Here is a 16,294-nt window from a genome sequence, read left to right as displayed (position 1 = left end):
TAATTTAGAAATGTCAAGGCAGTTAAAGCACAGATGTAATTAGTAGCAATATTCTATTTAGTTTCAGGACTCAGTATTGTGCATGATGGCTCAATGTTCTGATACATTTAAAAAAGGAAACATGTCTGCTCTGAAGTGTATATCGTTAAAAATATATATGTATATATAATTTAAAAAACGCATACTGGTCTGTTTATAAGTTAAAGCCTGATGTAATGTCATTGTGCTTTATATTTGATTATTGAATAGATTTCTCAGTGACATTTAAATCTTGTAATACTGGTCAATTTAAAACAAAAACATAGAAAACAGCTTGTTACTCAAAAGATACATCATTAACCGTTGAGATTAACATAGTAAACTAATTTCTTGACATTGCACAAAGAGACATTTAAATCACTGGCTAACCACCAGGAACGTAATAGCAGAGCATTTGCACCGCATGAAGCTTGTATCCAAAGACTAAGACACAGATAGAAATCAAAAACTTTATTACAAAAATAAGTTACACTCACCTCCATTTTACAGTATAAAACAATTTATTTGCAGGAATGCAAAAAACGTTGTTGGCCACCAACAATAGTTTAAAACTGCTAACATCTTTTTTTCAAAAGGTGGTTGTTATGATTTTATTGAGGGAGTTAACTGTATAGAAAACTGGGATTGAAGAGCAGTTTCCTTTTGCTATACCCGGGAAATAGAAATCCTTCACTGCAGTATCCCTTCTACCACTATGTGACTATGATCCCTCACCAAATCATATGAGGCTAACTTTAGACACACATGCTCACTGGCTGGGCAATATGGCAATTCAGTCATCCAACAAGATTTACTGAAAAAATCTTTTCCAAAGTTGCAGTCTTGGGAGCTGGGAAGGGATCATTCAAGATTAACATGATTTTATATGATGGATTGGATTAGGTTGTTTTACATGATTCTGAAGTTTGAAAATGTATTGGTATCAATATAAAAACAAACCCACTGGAATAATACAGTGGCACAAAAGGGACACTGCAGGGCTTTATTTTTGTTTTTTATTTTTTTTTTAATCAAAGGCAGTTGGATGCCTGTGATGTTGAAGCCTTTACAAAAGTAACATTTTATCCGAAAACTATACAACCAGTAACTACATACTCTGAAGAAGCAAGGCAGCTAATTCAGTTCAAAATAGGATAAAAGCAGGGCTTGTTCAGACTCATCATATGAGATTGTTTTGCATGCCCAGTTTGACTGTTTGCAGTGTCAGAGCTGCAGCTAAAATGACTATATTACATTAAGTACATTATTTTTGCACTGCAGCTCTTGTGCATATTTTGTATGAAAACAAGCCCTGCTTTCATCAATATAGTTTCCCTATTTACAGTACAGGCCGGGTAGTTTAGTCCTCTGTACTGAGGTAGTCAACCAACCCTTTAAAGACAAGTTCTGAAAAGAACCACTTTCCTGGAATGCCTGACTTATCCATGCCAGGTGGGTACACCCTAAAAACCTGCAAATGTTCTCTGTCAAACATCCAGATCAAACGATTAAGAACATGGATATTCCGACAATAAAATTGCGATTAGCACAAAAATATACAATAGCATCAAGCTCCTTTGAGCCACTTCAAACCCTAGAACTTAAAAGTGCAATTTCTTCAATAATTATTTAAAAATGGCATGTTTGGGGACAGGGAAGGGGTAGATTGTAAGGGCAATACATAGAGCCCTGTAAATCAGGGCTGGGTACAAGGGCTCGGGGCAAAGAGGCTGTGGCGAGTATTTAGAATCCTCCGGTCATCTTTTTAAGGTGGCAGTTTCATAAACAAATGAAAATAAAAAATAAAAACATAGGGGAGGGGAGATGCTTCTTCTGTAAGGCTGGAATATCATTGGACCTTTTTGTCGTGCTCTTTTTTGTTTCAACATCCATTGCAGCTTACGGTGTAACACCACACATCAAGTCAGTATCCACTGTGACAGGTCAGGACCGCCCTCGGCCCCGTTTCCCTGCTGGACCAATGAGAAGAAAGATAAAATTAGTACAGAATCTTGAAAAGAAAACCCAGATATCCATGTACACATTCCCCATCAATCAGCATTGTGACAGATTGATGAAACACCACAACAGTTTTGACTAAAAACAGCGTTTTGCCACTGGGCCGAGACTCAGCTGGCCTCCTTAAAGGTATAGTAAGTTGTGAATGACCTCTGTCTACTGGCAAACAAACTGACTGCTCTGAAAGAGGACACCTGTCAGGGATTAGTTATGAGGCCAATAAGCAGGTGTAACTTCAGTTTAAGTGCAGCCTTATAATTACTACCAACATCATTTTAAGACGATCAATACCTGCACTGTAGGTCACACTCAACTTAATTCCCCCTCTACAGCTGCTAATCTACAACACCCCTAGATTCATGTCATTCCTCTGAACTGGGTGTTTTGATATCTGACCCACAGACAGAAAAAGACACCAAGACTGAGCTCAGTAGATGTTTTTCCTGTGTGTTCAAGACTTCTAAAAAGCACAGACTCGAAATAAACCGAGCCACGTGGCAAATTTTCAGTAGTGCACAGTAATTATCTGAAACAGCAAAATCCAGCTTTATTAGTCACCAGTGTGACCAATTTGATTACAGCCACTTTGAAACCAACAGTATAACACACACACACACATAAAAGTTTAATTTACCTCTGCTTGTTCCAGGGCCCCCTCGCTGGGAGAAGCCCAGTCGGCCCCTTGGTGTGACACCACCGCGGCCCCTGGTCTGACTGGCACCGCCACGGACTCCTCCTCTCACCCCTCGTATTCTCCCAGACCGCTGGAAGTCATCATAGCCATAGTACGGGTCATCATAGCCACCCCGATAGTTGTGGTAGTCGTATCCATAGTAATCATAATAGTCTTCATAGCCATAATAGTCAGGAGGGTAGGAATAACCTCCCCGCCCACCTTGGCCTCTGCCTCTCGTGGGTGGTGGCATGTGGGGAGGCCCGTAATAATAGTATTCATCATACCTGAAAGATGATACAGACTTAACGTAAACATGGCATCCTGCTTTATATAAAAATGTAATTTGCTAACTGCATGACTTAAAGGGTCACAAGTTTGAGTTGCATTGTTCCCCCTTACATTTGTGTTTTAGCGGCTTGTCTCTGGGCTTTGCGCTCTTTTCTCTTCTGGTCAGGTGGCTTGGCAAAGACAATTTCAATGTCCTCTCCCTCGAGGTCTTTGCCGTTCAGATCAGCCAAAGCCTGTGAAATTGATCAAGATAATAAAATTATGTTTTCACTGCAATTACAACAAACTTAAGTTTAAACTCATGATGAATGTCCATACCTTCACAGCACCATCTCTTTCCTCGAAGTGGATGAAGGCATAGTCTTTCAATTTTTTCACTCGTTCCAGCTTGCCAAACTGACTGAAGGCCTTTTCAAGTATCTCCTCTGTAACAGTGCTCGCCAAGTTCCTCACAAACAGCACTTTTACCTGGTTATGGAAACAATGTTATAGTCTTTGCACAATAGGAAACAAATGCATTTTGGCTACACATTTGCTTACTAATGACCTCTGGCCCCGTGACTTACCTTGGCCATGACCTCTGGATCTGGGTCCTCGATGGGATCGGCCCACTCCACGGTGACCACATTTCCCCAAACCTTCACCTTGCCACTCATCAGCCGGCGGCGGGCCTGAGCTGCCGTCTTGTGGTCTTCATACTCGAGGAAGCAGAAGCCCCGATTCTTCTTCTTGTCGTCCGGCTGGTGGTACAATATGACATCATTTAGACCCTCTGTAGAAACAAGAAACAGGAGAGATGGAGAAAAGGTAGCAGGAGGTTAACTGGATTTCAACAGATATCCCTGTTACATCAATGGCCTACCAATAAACTAGTGACAAAAAGTCTGAACCAAACATGTCCGATTCAAAAACTAATTATGAAAATAGTTTAGTTGATATAGTGTAAACTAATTTATTTTCCTGTTCCTCATCAGTTACTTAACTTGAAAAAAAGAAAAAGTGTAATGTCAAATGAATTAATGAACTGTTAAGTGTCCAGTCAGATCTTAGCGGTAAACCATCATGGAAACGTGAGTCTCTCCAGCATAGTAATGAGGTCATCATTTGGACACAAACAGGACTAATGGAATATAGCTGTTAAAGTAATATTTCATATTTCAGTAATATGCAGTTTTCAGAATACTGAAAAACAAATCTAAGGCTGGTTCAGACTCACCTGTGACTTTCGCAAATTCTTCAACAATCTGCTCTTTTGTTTTACTCTTGGGAATGGAGCCAACAAACAGTCTATTATTGGCCACGGAGATGCACACGCCGATGTGTTTACCCGGTCGAATTTCATTGTTGTTGCACTGCGGAAGTATGAAGGACATTGTAAGTAGAGAATGAAAAGAAAAACAGCTTACTTGTACTAGACATGTAAGGTAAAGACAAGATATATATGGCATTTAGGAAAACGGTATCCAGTCAGCTCTTAGCGGTAAACTATCAGTGTAACCAAGGTTACTATAGAAGTACAAATAATTTCATCATTTGGACACCGAATGAAACCTGAATGCATGTGACTGTCTGGGTTTTAACGAAGAATTCCATCAGACCCTTTCTCTTATTACTCATAATGGCAGAAGAGTAAACGTACCAGTTTGACAGCCTGCTGTGCAGCTTCTTTAGTGCAGAAAGTGACAAAGGCGTAGCCTCTGTTCAGGCCACTGAGAGGATCCATCATGAGGCGCAAGTCCCAGATGGGGCCAGCTTTCTCAAACAGTGGAACCAACTCATCTTCAAAGAGGTCTCTGGGGATTTTGCCTACAAATATCTGCCAGTTCGAGAGGAAAGAACAATACGGTGTATGAGAGCAACTCTTTCACTAGACATGTAAGGTAAACACAAGAGCTATATGGCATTTAGGAAAAAGGTATCCAGTCAGCTCTTAGCGGTAAACTATCAGTGTAACCAAGGTTACTATCGAATTACAAATATTTTCATCATTTGGACACCGAATGAAACCTGAATGCACTTGACCCACAACTTACAAACAACTCAACAAAGTAAATAAAGGTGCATCATTGTTGAATCTTTATGCTCAATGATGGTAAAAATGTTTTTTACCTCTGTGCCGATGGTGGGCTGTGCCCCTGAGTGAGCAGACTCTGGTGGGGGGCCTCCATATTTCCTCTGGCCTGTTGTCACATCAAGTGTGTAGGCAGTCCTTTCCAGCAAAGCCTGACAATAAGAACATTGAAAAGAAATAAAGGTACAGTTTAATTGACAGTAACAGACATGGATAGATATAATTAAAGTTCCACAGTAGAAAAACACATTAAAAGCATGCACGCAACAAAAGAAAATCTCATTTGAATGCGTGTTATATTCACAAAGCTTCCTGGTTATAGATATTAACTATATTTTCACACTCAAAAGCATTGCATCAGCATCCACACTTTGTCACAAGCATTAAATCAGATGCAACTTTCTGAATCCAAGATTAGTTCTCACTTTTATTTTGGCTTCATCTGGTCCTTTATTGGTGTCCGACACTTTGGTCCCTTGTTTCTCTCTCTGTCTGTACGTCTTCATCACGCCACAAAGAAAGGCACTTTTGTTCTGGAAAAAAATAAAGACCACAACTAAGTACCATCAACAAATAATGATCTAAATAAAACATTAGGAAAACTTCAGATTCTTGGTTACAAACCAAATTAATCTGACTTGTAGTAAGACGAATGACAGCTTAGTTATTGTGCAACCACAAATGTAACGTGCCACTATACATCAGACTGCACAAGGACAATCGCTTCGTATGAAGGCACCAGAAGTGAAAGGTCCAAGTTATCTAAACACACCAACAGTTCCATATACATACCTGAACATGTGAGAGGTCGCTGTCCTTAAATTGCAAAAGGACTTGCAGAGCACCTTCCTCGTTGAATTCTTTCAGAGCCTCAATCGCTCGATCATCTAAGTCACTGTGTGACACCAAACCTGGAGGGGGGGGGGGGGGGGGGACAAGACAGAGAAACGATGACCTACTAACAAAAAAGACTGAGAAAGTTCTTATTACTACCTGGTCATTTAAGCACATAAATGTAAGTACTGAAAGGATCAAAGGGAAAGATTTGCATGCAAGTCATTTTGCATACCAAATATATTTTAAATGTTGTAATGGATAAATGATGATCACTACAATTAAAAGGGGAGGAGTGGGACCAGCCCTCATCTAGCGCTGTATTCAGTAATCAGGCTGCACTTTACTCTTCAACTAGCAAGTTTTTGCAGAACTAATCACAACAGATGTGAAAGTGCAACTCGATATGCCAGTGCCCCTCTATAATGTGGCTGAGAGTTTCTAATGAGCCAGTCTGCATTCTCCTCTATGGAGGGGCCGTCACCTGTCCCAGGCAGCCACACACCAGACAGCTGCTGCCATTGTTTCTGTCGCGGTCCTGTCTGGCTGAAAAGGCCACACCAGTACTTCTTTTTTTTTTTTTTTAATAATAGATCTGACCGACTAAACAAGTCCTAAAAAGACCCCCAAACTTTGTGACTGTAGCGCGCCCCATACTAACTGGTAAAGATCCAACCAAAGCAAGTTACCTAAGCTGTGACTGACATAATACTTAAAACCAGTTCGCCCCTCTGCAATAATTTTATACAGATAGAGAAACTTTATAGAAATGAATGGGAGACTGGACAGCCTCACCAAGACACCCCCAGGGAGAGGACATTCATTCGCCCTGACACCAGTGATCATGCAACGATGTTGGGAATGCAAATGCTGCAATCATTTACACATTTTCACATTAGTAATGTGTAATTTCATATTTTGTAGCACTGCAGTACCCATTTTGGTAGGAAACCACAAAAAGTTGCTTCATGATCCCAATACCCCCAGCCAAGAAGGTGATAAAATGACAGTACATGCAAGAAATTGATAAACATAATAAATTGCATATTTGTATATGCAAGTATATTCATTGTGCCTTACCTGCTATGTAAATTTCATCTAGTTTTTCAGCAACTTTCTGTGGTAAACCAGCTTCTAATAAAGTCTGGAAGTGCTCAGAATGGGTAACTGCAGCAGAGGTGTCCATTGGTTCTTCTGGACCATTTCCATTAATATGTTCTGTGGCCATGTCTCCAGAAATCTGTGTAAATGCAATGAGCCAAATTAATCCTGGGTCAAGGGCAAGACTTGGGATGTGTTCAGAAGAGTGCAAAGTCTTGGTTTCACCATTTATGATAATGGTTAGAGTGACTTTTAGATTAATTACCACACATTATCAATAGACAGGGGATGTCACTGTGTGAAAAACAAGTTATCATGGTTGTGTGGTCCTGTACAGTCTGGAGACTTTTCACCATCCTGACATAACACTTGCAGCTCTGAGCTTGCATGAAGGTAGAAGCCCAGAAACCTTTATTTCGGCAGTTGACAGATGTTTGAACATTGCACTCGACAGACAATGCACATACCAAATTCCATACATAAATCGATTGAATGACATCTTATAAAAAACGTAAGACGACTGCGTTTGTGTCCATGTGGCAGTATTTTCCATTCTGGTTTGTTATGGGTTAAAAAGTTTGGGCAATTGGTGCCAAGTTCACTTGCTAACGCCTGTATCACAACCCTCTTGGTCGCTGCTGGTGTAGACTCCTTGTCTGCTTTGGTCTCCAAATTACATGTTAACTTACCTTCTCACTGCTGACTGCAGCACAGGCTAGATAGCCGATACACGTGTTCCATCAGAGTGAGCCCCGGTTTCCGGTCGCTGACCAATGAGCAAGTATGAATCCTTTAGTATTTAGTTTCTTGACACTTTGGCAGCACATATTGTGACAAAGGTTAATACGTCAATTGTCACCTTAATGACCAACCCAACCATTTGTTCCCATTAGCTTATACCGACAGATACTAAGGCATGAATTTATGCAGACGTCAATCTAAGATCACATTACTATATCCGGCAACGCTGGATTGAGCAAAACGTGGACGGCAATCTTTTGTTTTGGCCTACCGTTAATTTAGCTATCGGTACCCTTGGCTAACATTAGCTTAAAGAGACCATGCAACCGATATCTTGTAGTGTCTTTAATCAACCTTATATTGTAAGCACGTGCTTTCTGCGTTTAAAAACATTTCTGCAACGTTTAAAGTAAATGTAAACCCCTCGTGTAAATAGATCTTGGATTTAGAATGTGTAACATTAACGAATCTGAGAAATAAAATAAAAATTAACCGACGATAACGATAACGTTAGATTTAGCGGGGAGGGACCGACTCGCACACGTTGAGGCAAGCTAGCTGGCGGGCTAGTTTGCACAGCTAATGTTACAGCAATCAAGCTAACTAGGGACCTTCATCGGGACAATAACATGATGCGCTATTGTGGATTTCTATGATTGCATCTGCATTCACAATTATATGTTAGAAGGCAAGGAACGTGTCATCTGGTATAGTAGTAACGCGGGATAGCAAAATATTGCTAAGGTAACTGGTTTTTACCAGCTAGCTGCTGTTAGCATACGACGACAATGAGCATGTCAATTCCATGATCTGTCAAAATAGGCTAGCTTAAGCTAGCATGCTAATTCAAATGGAATTTCAGTGAGGCCATTGTTACAACGTGAATTGTCGATACGGACTTCACCAATTAAAGTATGGCTTTTAAAATAATTAGATTCAACGCGGCCTTCAAAGCTAAAGGTTTAGCCTGCTGGATGCTTGGTTTGTCAACGTGCCGCCATGTAGGAAGAGTCCATTTTCAAAAAGCCGGTCTGGAGAACTCGTTCCCAACCACCACCAGTTTCCACATTGTTTCAAACAGCACTGCACGATTCAGACATTTTTAGCACTCAATTAAGCAACAATCACGTGACCAAATAGTAGCATTCGCCCTACCTGCCGCTGGATCACCAACGTGTATGGTGTTGATTATTTAGGAAGATAAATGTGATATTTAAAAGACAGAAAAAGTGTAAAACTCCCGGCACTGATCCGGCTTCAGTCATTCACTCTTGATGATGTAAAATGGCTGCCACGTTCACGCCTCGAGTTTTGTCTCGTCGATGGGGTTTCTTGGACATCCCTGCACGGGCTTGCCTTGTATGCATTTTACAGAAGAGCAGCAGGTCATTCAAAGCATCCATCATAATTACTGACGACGAGTAATTTCACGACAACAGTCCCGTTGATGTAACAGATACAAGTGTTGCCTTATCAAACAGCTAAACGCTTTGGTGCAGAAACATAACTTTGCACTTATAAACGTAAACAATAATGAAGTAAAACAAGGAAGTATAACAATAACATTAATTAGCCTGTTAATAATAATTTAGCCTACTAATAACCAACCCCAATCATATTAACAATATTATAATAAAAATAATAATAATATCATATTTTAAAGGCGATCAGTATTCTCAGACAAAAAAAAAATTAATTGCCAGTCCACATAAAGGCTATCTAAATCTAAAAGTAGATACTGTATGTGGGAGTACTTTATATCTTAGCATACAGTATTTTAGCAGAGTGCCTGAAGTAGTGAGGTAGATCCCACTTTCCACCACACTGTGTCACTCTTCTCATTGATTTAACACTCATCTGCAACATGAACAAAAGAACAGGGCTGAGTCGTGGATAGAAAACTGAGTATGTGGATAGAAAACGATATGATTATTTGTTTGATACAATATAAGGGGCAAGCGTTTGCACTACTGAAGAATTATGCAGAGTTATGTTATGCAAAACTATATTGCATTGTTTTTCCTTTACTGATTTTGTTAAAGATTCTCTGCAAAATGATAGGAAAGACATGTTGTATTTGTCATCATGCATGCATTACAAACTGGATCAGATTAAAAAGACACTTTTATCTTTAATTGTTGCAGAAAATCTATTTTGTCAACAATGTTATTTGTTTTCTCAATATCTTTCTATGGGTTGAAAGTGAGTAGTCAAATTCTACACTTTCTGCATTCACATATTTGAACAGTCCAAAGTTAATACATTGTTATTGGTAATTATCTGAGAATGACTGGTGTCAGGGGTCAGTGTTGATGCTTGAGGCTTTTAAATACAAATACAATGCAGTGACAATACAGTGCATGGTGTACAGTATATTTGAATTTGGCTATCTGCTTTTATCATCACAGACTGAATCATGGGCTTAATGTTTGGCTCATGGCTAAAATAATAAAACTTTAGCAGGTAACTGACTCCAACAACCCCCACAGGTATACAGCTGGATAATGATGGCTAGGAGATTTTGAGGAATAACTTACGCAGCTGTTGAGAAATAAAACGACGGAATGACTTCCTGGAACATTTTCTTTTTCACAACTTAACAAACACAAACACGTTGAAGGACACAAGACAAGAAAACAAAGAACAATGTCGACATGTAACACAAGGAATTAGAAAGAACAAATCAAAGGTAGAATATTATAAAAAGTACATTATGCAAACAAATACTTCCAGTTTAGTAAAAGCTTTGCATATAAGCGTTGTCTTCCTAATCATGTGCAGACTAACAGGTGGAGTTCATAATAATGTCTATATTGAATTTATGAGACTACAATAAGTGTATTGCTCATGCCAGCTGAAGACTCCTCAGAGAACAAACCTTTAACAAAGCACAGACAGACCAAGTAAAAAACAATTCAGCTTTAAAACTAATATGCAGCAGGTTCCAAGACTGTAGAAGAGGTCGTCTGCAGTAGGTGGGATCCTGAACTAAAACAAATAAAAGCCAAATGAAGATCCAGTTTCTGAAGTCATAATTATATGGAATCATGTTCATAGAGATATAGGTATTAGATGATCAGGTAAAAAGAGCTCCAGGATATCATTTTTATAACTTTTGACATATTACAATGAAAATGTAATATGAGTTTGAGAACTGAAGAGGTCTTTATTGACATAAATATTGCCTTTAACCCATGCTAAATATAGTCTTTCATAATAAACTGATAAAGTGCGTGTTTTTTGTTTCATTAATTTGACCATCTTAGATGCATGCTTATGATAACATTATGGTGTTATGTGTATCTGTCTCTAACAATGTCTGCTTTGTTTTGAGTGATAAACAGTAACTACAGTATAAGACCTTCTGATGACCATGCAGAGCCACTATTTTATGGCTATTGAATGAGATAAAGGGACGTGATTGTCCCGACCGATCTCTCATGCCACGGTGTGGAGAGAGTGTGCCAAGCAAAATAATCTGGATCTGCAATCCTGAACAATTTAGCAAAAAACCTCTGTTCCTCCCTCTCAGTGTTTTGTATTCCCCGCTTGCAGAGGATAAGTGTGTATTCCAGCATGCATGTGAAATGACTTAGATAAATTGCTGCGGTGATATATCCTATCAAAATGGTGCTTTACTTTCGTGATTGAGTCTGGAGTACAACATTTAAAAATGTGCTAATAATAATAATTTGCATCTTCTATTGATGTCTGTTTTAAATTTATGATACTTAGCAAAAGCCACGCATACATGGCATCTTCTTGTTAGTTTATCAGACGAAGTATACTTTAAATATACCAAAGTCAGCCTGCTGTGACTCTCCACTTAAAACTCCTTCTTTTGATGAATATTTCTGGGCAGCCCTCAGTTTTGGGAATAAGCCAGGATCGTAAATACGCTCAGACTTGATGGGTTACAACCATCATTCTCTTTAATGCTACACTAAATATTCTCATTAGCTTCATAGCCAAGGAAAGACATAACCTCACAGTGTCACCCGTGCTCTCTCCATACAGCAACAGGGACAGCGTCGACACCGGAGCCCTTGAGAATATTGATTCACTCAGTGTGTAGGGTACACAATTTATATTACACTTTTCCACATCCCTGTGGTTCTCATCCTCATCCATCCAGATCAATGTAGGATAAAAAGAGGGTCTGAGCTACCTGCAGAACATAAAACAACTCAGCACCACTCCTTGCTTTATAAATCAGGAGGCTGTGAGATCAAAATTGATCCTCTGTGCCTTTATTCTTAGCTGATTTTTTGTCAATGAACTGCGGTGGGGCTTTAATGTACAACAGCTCTCCTTTCAGCTGTCTTAAATATTTCATAACATCTCATAGCTTGTATCTTAAGCATACTAACCCGCGTCAACTCATTCATCGGTCCACTCCATGTTGAGTTCAAGCATTTATTTTAGACACGGCTGCAAAGAAACCCAAGAGTGAAGTTATATAACAATATATGATAGGATTTCAAAGTTGCCAGATCTTGAGCAATGTGATATTAGACATGTTTATCAGTGGATGTTTGAGATTCTGTTTTTTAATGCTTACACATTTATTGTTCAGTAGGATAGGCTAATGTACTCAAATAATGTTGCGAGTGTGTCAATTATATTTGATTTTACAGGACATTTTGTTTGATGTCAATACAATTACATGCACCATAAAGCAAAAGCAATAGATCCCAATGCAACACCCAGTGATATTAGTCTTATCAGCAGGAATGACATTTAGTAGCACTTATAAAAGGGTTTACAAAACAATGTTATAAATGCTGTGATAAGCCAGAAAAAGAGGCTTTAAACATCGTCCGTGAATTGAAACGTCTCGTCATCCACACTTATTGAATTACGAGTCTTAGGCCAAGGATTTATCACCAGCACAACCGAGGACACAGGACATGGGTACTTAAGTAAACAGACTTATGAAACACAAAGTAAATTCATATTCATCCTTGACATTTCAGATGTTGGAGGCGGACAGATGGATATTTCTTAGAAACTATCAGATATCTCTCCATTTATTCATAACTTCTTCCATCCATCAATTCCTCCAGTTTTCAAGAAGCCACAGCAGTCAATGATGGGGGGGGGGGGGGACACACACCAAAATAAATGATTGCTGTAATGTTTTATTGAAGTTTATTCAATTTACATTCATATATGACAAAACAAATCTACAAATCCTCACAAGCTGCAACTTCAGGATATTTGCTTTTTTTGCTTAAAAAAACGAATTGATAAAATAAATGATTTGTCAATTATCAAAATAGTTTTGTCGACTTATCGCTTAATGGAATATTTAGTTCAGCTCCGAACTAATTTAAAGATTCCGATGTTGATTTTTTTAACTTTGAAACTCTCAAATCAATTATTTCCTTAATTTCAGCCATACGGTGCTGATACACATCAGAACCTTCTCCTGCATGTTTATCTGGAGCTTCATTACAATTCTATGTACACTTATTTCATTAGACTTTACAATGTTTGTTTGTTTTGGTTGCACTAATGCATGTTTGAAAATGCAAGGAAAATACAGACCGTGTCATTTTCAAGGGATAGACAACTAAAGTCTACAGTTTTAAATATTGAAGACTATTAAACATTTGTGAATCTATTCTTTTGGAACACTGAAGAGACAAATGGATCCAATAACTATTTCAAAAAGTCTGTGACACCGTGAGTGAGGACAAAAGGGACATTTCAGAATCACACTTTTACATTCTTAGAATAAAAAAACACCTTTAGGCCACTTACAGTCTAAAAATGGTCTTTCTGCAGTGAATGGAAATGCCGAATGAAACATAGAACTATTGACCCTTCCTTTGCTGTGACATGACAAATAATAACAACCCCCAGTTGCCAAGTAACACAAACCCAGGGATTAAGTGCAGCATCCATAGTCAGAATGGAAGGATGATGGAAGTATGTTTTGACTTTCCACGATTTGTTCTTATCAGTTTGTCCTTTAAAGGGATTATGAGAAAGGTAGCAAAGTGACCAGTGAGTCAGTGAGATCATTGATAAGGTTGGTAGGTTTCACCTATTCCAGGAAGTGGCCACAGACTGAGGCACACGGGTATAAAACCACATAAAAGGAAGCAGAAGTCCTGAGTAAAAAGCCATCCGGCACAATGAAGGGGAAACTTTCTCTCAACATGGTAATACTCTATCTCTATCTCTGACTTACTCATGCTTCGATCAACAGATTTTGGATTGACCATTTGCTTTTGTGTCTTGTGTCATTAGGTTACTGCTGCAACCACGATGCGCTCCGTGAAGTCAGCTGGATTGTCTCTTCTTCTGTTGTCTTTTCTTCTGTTCATAGCCGATTCTTACCCCAACCTTGACCTATCAAACGGTAAGATTTCTTTATAATACAAGTACTAATGTGTGCTTTTGTTTAGCCTCTCTCTATTTACAAAGATTGTACACTGTGCTTTTAATCTCAAGTGTCACTTGCACTGGATCACAAGCTGTCCATGATCAATAGTATCGTCTTTTCTCCAGTGGGCTGTGAGGAGTGCGCACTAAGAAGGAACATTCATTTACCAGGGGACCATTCAGTCTACCAGTGCATGGGCTGCTGCTTCTCCAGAACGTTTCCAACACCTCTGAGGGCCATGAATACAATGAAGAACCCAAAGAACTTCACCTCGGAGGCAACATGCTGCGTCGCAAGGCACAGCTACGAGGTACAGGTAAAGACAAAATATATGTCAGGCAAACTTTTCTTTGAATACCGTGTATATTTACTTTACATTGTAGAGGTTAGTAGGAAACTAGAGCCTTATGCTGACTCAATATTTCCCCAAATCTCCAGATAAAAAGCACAATGCTCCATTTTGTAAATAGTCTAGAATTATATTGTTAAAGTTTTAGTTTAAGTTCTATTTCTACAGATCTATTTTAATATTTAAGTGGATTTGGTCATATTAGGTCAGCAGTAGTGAAACTAAGTACATTGGCTTAATTAAATAATAAATGTTATACTACTTTATAGTTCTACTCCATTGCAATTCTTACAAAAATGTTATATAGCATAACGGACACACTTGCAACACATTGTTAAAGATTAAACCAGGGGCTCTCAACCGTTCTGGCCTACAGAAGAACAGTATCTACGTGGGGCTCTTTGCCATTTTTCAGATATATGTTAATTATTTGCAGTTCCACCAAAGAGAAATTTCCTGTTTCATTTAAGTGACGGTTCGAGGTCCAAAGAGGTCAAATGATCAAATATTTAACAAAAGAACCAAGATGTGAATACAGATTTGTGTAGAAATTCTTTGTGTGTGAAGAAAGTGTTTTTTCTTCTCTCCATTAATCATCTCACGACCCCCCCAACCCCTAAATTGGGAACCATCTAATAATGTAATATATAATCAGTCACAGGGGCCATTGTTCTGCAGAATGAGCACTTTTAGTTTTCGATTCTTTACAGGATAGATCCACAATTTTTGACGTCTGACGTCTTCAAACTGTCCATACTGGACAGATCCCTGCACAATGCGATTACAATGAACGTTTAGATCTGTACCAGAAGTACCATGCGGTGGAAATGCGGCTTTAGCTATACTTAGAACTTTACCTGCAGTTATTTGACTTGTAATGGAGTCATTTTTACATTGCAATATTGTTAGTTTTCCTTAAATAAAGGATATTCTTTACCAATGTTTGGTTAAAACTACACTGCTCACACTGCTAAAAAGAGCATTTGATCACATATATATGTAGACTGATGTGTGTGTTTTTCTCCTCACCTGTGCCTCTTTCAGATAGAGTGGGCCGGCATAAAGGTGAGAAACCATACAGAGTGCCACTGCAACACCTGCTATTATCACAAGATATGAAGATAAACCTGGAGACCATTCTGCAGTGCTTAGTACTTAGCAACAAATGATGTTTCTTTTCATTTGCACAAGCTCTTTAAATGTATGTCCATGTGTTGCCAGATAACGTTTTTGTAGCAATTCTGTGTCTGTGTGATAAGCCTAGATTTGCATTGATGTATGCATGTATATGTTTTAAAGATTTTAAAGCAAGTAAAATGTGCAACCCAGACGTTGCATTTTCATAAATGTGTCTTACACTGAAATGAATGGAATTGTGTTGTGTTTATTGGGGGCAATTTAGTGTGTTACAAAACGTTGAGTTGCTTTTGACCAATGTGTCTGCAAAATTAATATAATGTAATGAATAGTAACATTGGTAACTGTCTGAAAGTGCAAACTTTGAGGAGGATCTCCACAATTTCATGATAACTTAACAAACTTCATTGTGTAATATGATGAAAAACTCCAGAGAAGCTTCATAAATTTGAATGATTTTGAAATGAAATGCTTAATTAATTTATAGTGTATCTGGATGGAGATGTGTAGAACAGTAAGGTAAACCAATGAGTTTATTTGGCAAAATAAATGTAGCCACATTTTGAGGGTAATATAAAACTTCAAGAAGTTATAGTAAGTACTGTACAATAACCAGTGATATTTCAGCATCACTCTTTTTAAGTTTTCTTATGGTCCTCATAATTT

General features: G+C 38.6%; 2 protein-coding genes across 5 annotated transcripts; one reads left to right on the top strand and one right to left on the bottom strand.

The window, feature by feature from the left end:
• Window positions 1-474: 474 nt before the first annotated feature.
• LOC115027196 (heterogeneous nuclear ribonucleoprotein Q-like) lies at window positions 475-9,085 on the bottom strand. 3 transcript variants are annotated; one of them, XM_029460337.1, is made up of 12 exons: window positions 8,904-9,085; window positions 6,987-7,146; window positions 5,865-5,983; window positions 5,498-5,605; window positions 5,111-5,224; window positions 4,641-4,817; window positions 4,218-4,353; window positions 3,568-3,773; window positions 3,320-3,469; window positions 3,113-3,234; window positions 2,672-2,997; window positions 475-1,991 (listed from the first exon to the last, which is right to left on the bottom strand). In XM_029460337.1, exons 2-12 carry the CDS (start codon window positions 7,132-7,134, stop codon window positions 1,963-1,965), a joined length of 1,635 nt encoding a protein of 544 aa, XP_029316197.1. In that variant the 5' UTR covers window positions 7,135-7,146; window positions 8,904-9,085; the 3' UTR covers window positions 475-1,962. The 3 variants fall into 3 exon arrangements, with proteins under 3 accessions (XP_029316197.1, XP_029316198.1, XP_029316199.1); XM_029460338.1 differs by lacking the exon at window positions 8,904-9,085 and adding an exon at window positions 7,697-8,788; XM_029460339.1 differs by lacking the exon at window positions 6,987-7,146 and having other exon boundaries at window positions 8,904-9,084.
• cga (glycoprotein hormones, alpha polypeptide) lies at window positions 7,662-15,814 on the top strand. 2 transcript variants are annotated; one of them, XM_029460341.1, is made up of 4 exons: window positions 7,662-7,788; window positions 14,007-14,118; window positions 14,268-14,452; window positions 15,536-15,814. In XM_029460341.1, exons 2-4 carry the CDS (start codon window positions 14,025-14,027, stop codon window positions 15,608-15,610), a joined length of 354 nt encoding a protein of 117 aa, XP_029316201.1. In that variant the 5' UTR covers window positions 7,662-7,788; window positions 14,007-14,024; the 3' UTR covers window positions 15,611-15,814. The 2 variants fall into 2 exon arrangements, with proteins under 2 accessions (XP_029316201.1, XP_029316200.1); XM_029460340.1 differs by having other exon boundaries at window positions 14,268-14,458.
• Window positions 15,815-16,294: the final 480 nt, after the last annotated feature.

The sequence above is a fragment of the Cottoperca gobio genome, chromosome 22 (assembly GCF_900634415.1).
Source record: "Cottoperca gobio chromosome 22, fCotGob3.1, whole genome shotgun sequence".
NCBI classification, from domain to species: domain Eukaryota; kingdom Metazoa; phylum Chordata; class Actinopteri; order Perciformes; family Bovichtidae; genus Cottoperca; species Cottoperca gobio.
Note: the sequence above shows the minus strand (reverse complement) of the source record. Positions and strands in the feature narration are given on the sequence as shown.

Excerpts from the sequence above, each read along its gene's own strand:
- LOC115027196 (XM_029460337.1), bottom strand. The coding sequence starts at position 7,134 with ATGGCCACAGAACATATTAATGGAAATGGTCCAGAAGAACCAATGGAC. Across the intron at positions 5,984-6,986 it reads AGATGAAATTTACATAGCAG|GTTTGGTGTCACACAGTGAC; the intron begins GTAAGGCACAAT and ends CCCCCCCTCCAG. Across the intron at positions 5,225-5,497 it reads CAGATGAAGCCAAAATAAAA|GCTTTGCTGGAAAGGACTGC; the intron begins GTGAGAACTAAT and ends TCTTATTGTCAG.
- cga (XM_029460340.1), top strand. The coding sequence starts at position 14,025 with ATGCGCTCCGTGAAGTCAGCTGGATTGTCTCTTCTTCTGTTGTCTTTT. Across the intron at positions 14,119-14,267 it reads CAACCTTGACCTATCAAACG|TGGGCTGTGAGGAGTGCGCA; the intron begins GTAAGATTTCTT and ends TCTTTTCTCCAG. Across the intron at positions 14,459-15,535 it reads GGCACAGCTACGAGGTACAG|ATAGAGTGGGCCGGCATAAA; the intron begins GTAAAGACAAAA and ends TGCCTCTTTCAG.